Source organism: Formica exsecta, unplaced genomic scaffold (assembly GCF_003651465.1).
Source record: "Formica exsecta isolate Colony F162 unplaced genomic scaffold, ASM365146v1 scaffold201, whole genome shotgun sequence".
Lineage (NCBI taxonomy): Eukaryota > Metazoa > Arthropoda > Insecta > Hymenoptera > Formicidae > Formica > Formica exsecta.
The window spans coordinates 650295-654275 of record NW_021849308.1 but is presented as its reverse complement, the minus strand read 5'-3'; the positions used below and the strand labels follow the sequence as shown (position 1 = coordinate 654275).

General features: G+C 42.7%; 1 protein-coding gene across 4 annotated transcripts in view; it reads right to left on the bottom strand.

Moving 5' to 3' along the window:
* LOC115234600 (solute carrier organic anion transporter family member 74D) overlaps positions 1–3981 on the bottom strand; it is a 7139-nt gene that overhangs the window by 1843 nt on the left and 1315 nt on the right. For 2 of the 4 annotated variants that reach the window (XM_029805781.1, XM_029805779.1), the window contains exons 2-6: positions 2979–3727; positions 2257–2366; positions 1253–1692; positions 453–1134; positions 5–253 (exon numbers count right to left, since the gene is read on the bottom strand). In XM_029805781.1, coding sequence (XP_029661641.1) covers positions 5–253; positions 453–1134; positions 1253–1692; positions 2257–2366; positions 2979–3309 — 1812 coding nt within the window. In that variant the 5' untranslated portion in view covers positions 3310–3727. Of the gene's footprint in view, positions 1–4; positions 254–452; positions 1135–1252; positions 1693–2256; positions 2367–2978; positions 3853–3981 lie in introns of those variants that run through there. The other 2 variants (XM_029805782.1, XM_029805780.1) reach the window with 2 other exon arrangements.

Genomic DNA, 3981 nt, shown 5'->3' with positions numbered 1-3981 from the left:
CTCTTCCGGTTGCGCCGCTGAATTTCAGAAGACACACCACCGCCAAAAAGATGTAAAACTTCTGCATGCAGTCGACCGGACACGAACCCGGAACTGCCGTTCCCAGAGTTTCCACGGTGGGTTCGGTCGTATCAAATGGAAGCTCAGTGGAAAATGGAAAGGTGACGTTGGCAAATAAATGCGCTAGCGAGCGTGTCAACTTTGGTTTCACGCAGCTGCAGTCCGTATAAACTTTGCTGCCGTTATTCTGAAGCTAAGGAAGGGACACATATAAATTTAATATGCTCCTATATAAAAGATCCATTCATATCATAGGAAATCTCGCCTCTAGAGGTTTCGCTAGTAATTTAAAAATTGCAAGAAAATTTTCCTATTTTTTTTTATAGCCCCGGTTTCTTCCCCGAGGCAAGATTTTCCTACACAGCGAGATTGCACACAGAACAATATCGAACCTTGACGCCGCGACAGCCGGCGTGACACGCAGATATAAACGTTTGCCCGTATTCGGAGCACACGGGATTATAGGTGACGTAGTCGCAGTGGCACTGTTCGTTGCAGGGTAGATGAGTTTTCAGGACGCCGTTTGGCTGAATGGCGATCTGGTTGTCGTTCGCCGAGCAACCGAGGAAGGCGTACGAGATCATCCCCAGTATCGATATAATGCCGATCATGACGTTCCACGCCGCCAGATATCTAGCCTTCGGCTTGTATTTGGAGATGATCAGGCCAGAGAGCAGGATCCCGAAGGCGCTGAACACTAGGCCGACCGTGCCAGTGATTAACGACGAGACGGATGCCGACTGTTTATACTGAGTTTCGATGTACTTAGGCATGAAGATCCAGTAGGGCATGTAGCCCATAAAATAGAAGACCGTCGCCAGATTGTTGCACATGAACGTCGTGTTTGTCATCAGCCGTTTAAATGTACTTATCATATCCGAGATTGACGTTGGTAACTCTGACTCTTGCTCGCCCTCCTGCTTGATACTGCTGCCCGATTTGTTGCGCTGCAAGGCAAAGATCTTGCGAGCTGCCGCTCGCGGCAAAGTCTTCGGGAAGAGAGCGATTATGCTCGCGAAAATGAAGAGGAGGATCGCCAAAATAATCCATCCTAGCCACCAGGCGCCTAGCCACCTTGAATATCACGAGATTATGTTAATCACGTGAAAAAAATATATCTTTTTAAATAAACGAGTCGTGTTTTTACGACACAAATAATTTATTATATTATATAGGTCAATTCTCTACATACCTCGGATCTTGCATCGTGATAGTGGGGGTTAAAGTCGGACTGATGTAGAACTTCAGAGAGAACGAGGCCAGCCCATAACCGATGGCGGGTCCCAGCATTCTCAGAAAGTACGAGAAACTGATCAGCGCCGGCGTCTTCGATTTCTGTATGTTATCGTCCATGTAGGACACGCCGAGAGTGTAATAAAGGGAGCCACCCACTCCGGATACCAGCTGGGCTATGAAGAGGAGCACCTGCGGCGCAAAGTTCCCGTCTTCGGCTTTGCATTCCATTCCGCGATTCTCCTTTCCCATACAGAGAGATTTTCGATGTTTGTCGAAAATCACGCTCGAGTTTAGTGTACCTTGTTTCGCTCTGTATTCTTTGGTCAGCGACAGGGCATCCTCGCCAGGCCCGTAGAGAAAGTGCGGCAACATCGTTAGACAACAGAAAAGTACAACCTAATGAAATAAACAGATTTGAATAACATTTTAATAACATAATTTTAAAACTTAATTATTTTAAGAAACGATTCGCGTCTAATAATAAGGCTAAGTTAAATATTTTTGAAGAAATTATTCGAGTTTATATTATACATAAACCTACATTTATTAATCTTTAAATTTATTCTTCTCATTTTGATTATCATTTTTTTTAATCATTTATTACACTTTAAATATCGCAATACGATATATATATCAGCTCGATATATAGAGATCCGCGCGCTTCGCGCAAGGGCCATTTTACTATCCGAAGAATGGAGCGCTTAGCTAAGCATACGACGACGAGAGTACGATGGCAAGAGGCATGAATGAGCGTAGCTACGATTCTAACGCTTCCTAATTTAATTAAGAACCGACCAATCGGTGAGTTATGACGTCTATACTGGCTCCGTTCCTCGGGGCGTGTGTCGACAGCTGACTTTTATTTCTTTCCGCCATGCGATCGGTATGCATGACGCGCGCGAATGTTACGCGGTACATCACAAATTAATCGCAAACATCGAAGAGTGTGGTAAAACTTACGGTGTAAATACCGAAAGCGATCCATCGAGGCCTGTGACCCCTTCCTGCGTAATACGACAGAACGATGGATACGAAAAGCTGCGAGATGTCGTTACCCACTGTGATGAGACCTGTATGATGAGAAAAAGCGCGCGTGTTTAGCAGACGATATATTACACGATAAATTTTTAGACCCTCTCGGCCGCACGATGATCGAAAACTGCATAGCGATTCGTTTAACAGTATCCACGTGATATCGTCATGTGTACGATCAATTCAATTCTATACTACTTTTGAAGAATTTTAAATTTAATTTCAGTGAAAAGGTTGTGCTTTAATCGGGAAATATCTTAAATCAAAAGTGATAAGCTGTATATGTATAATATTGCATGTTGTGTAATACATTTAACGTTCGCAAAAGATTTAGGATGAGCCATTCTTTCTAGAGTCTTGTCCTATTTCAATTTTCCATTTACTATGCTTGCAAAATATTCATAAATTTATCAAGAAAAATTTATTTTTACAGTATTTATATAAGAATAATGCCTGTAAAATGTTTTGATAAATTTATCAATTTCAATATGTCATGAATTAAATTTTTTATCGGCATGATATACAGTATTTAAGAATGATATTTCTAAAATATTTATCAATTAATTAATTTTTTTTTAAGTGTGTTTATGGGTTAAACTCATCATGCATAATATACAATTATTTAAGAGAAAAGAATGTGTAATACGTACCCGTCGTTTTGGAGGGTATTTTAAATCTCTTCTCGATGGTGGTGATGGTGCCGTTGAAGTAGGCGTAACTGGCAGAGAATATGCAGCCGAGGACACCGTAGAGAAATACGTACGCTTTCTTGTTGGCGAACTTCTGCAAGATCCGGCCCCTGAAACACCAAATGCCGCACGAGGTGTCGTCGGTGATCGGCAGATCCCTGAAGACGTCCTCGAGGCCCTTGGGCGTCGTGGGCGACGACGGTCCCGTGGACGGCGTTGTCGGTACCCGTAACAACTTCAGGTTCTCCGGCCCGTTCTTCTCGTGGTTCGAGTTACTCGAATTGTTCTTCATATTCGACCTAGTCGTCGTCGTCGTCGTCGTCGTCGTGACCGCCCGCAACTGGCAAAGCACCTAAGCAGCACCCAGCGACTCTGAGTCTCAGTACTCAGTTGACCTCAATCACAAGTCGCACGGTAATTTCGATATGACTTTGTCGTCCTCGCGACCCTTGGCATCGCTTCTCGCGTGCCGCACAAAATCGTTTTCGGGTTGCTTCCTCGCGCACGGAATCTACTCTTTCTCTTGCACTGTTCCCGTCACTCTATCACGATCACGTGTTCTCCATGTTTCGGACGCATCCGGGCAACACCTACGCCGTGAGATCCGGGAGTTGACTGCGGCTGTGTGGCGCGTGCGGCTCGTTAATTTATCCTACGAGGATGCTCAATGAGCGACGATGGCGATGGAAGAAATTAAACCTTGAATCGGACTGAAGACAATACGTTATATATACAATATGTTTGTACAACAATTTCAAACTGAATGCCAGACAATGTTATCGGATTATAAGTATTGAAACAATGTTATCGGAATAATATTTATGTGATTATGGCTTTATTATAAATATAAAAAGAAACTTTGAAAATACAACTGTATTTTTAATTCGAATTATTTTCCTCAATGATTATAATCATATATATATTTTCTATATATCTGCATATCTGTATATCGTATATATATATA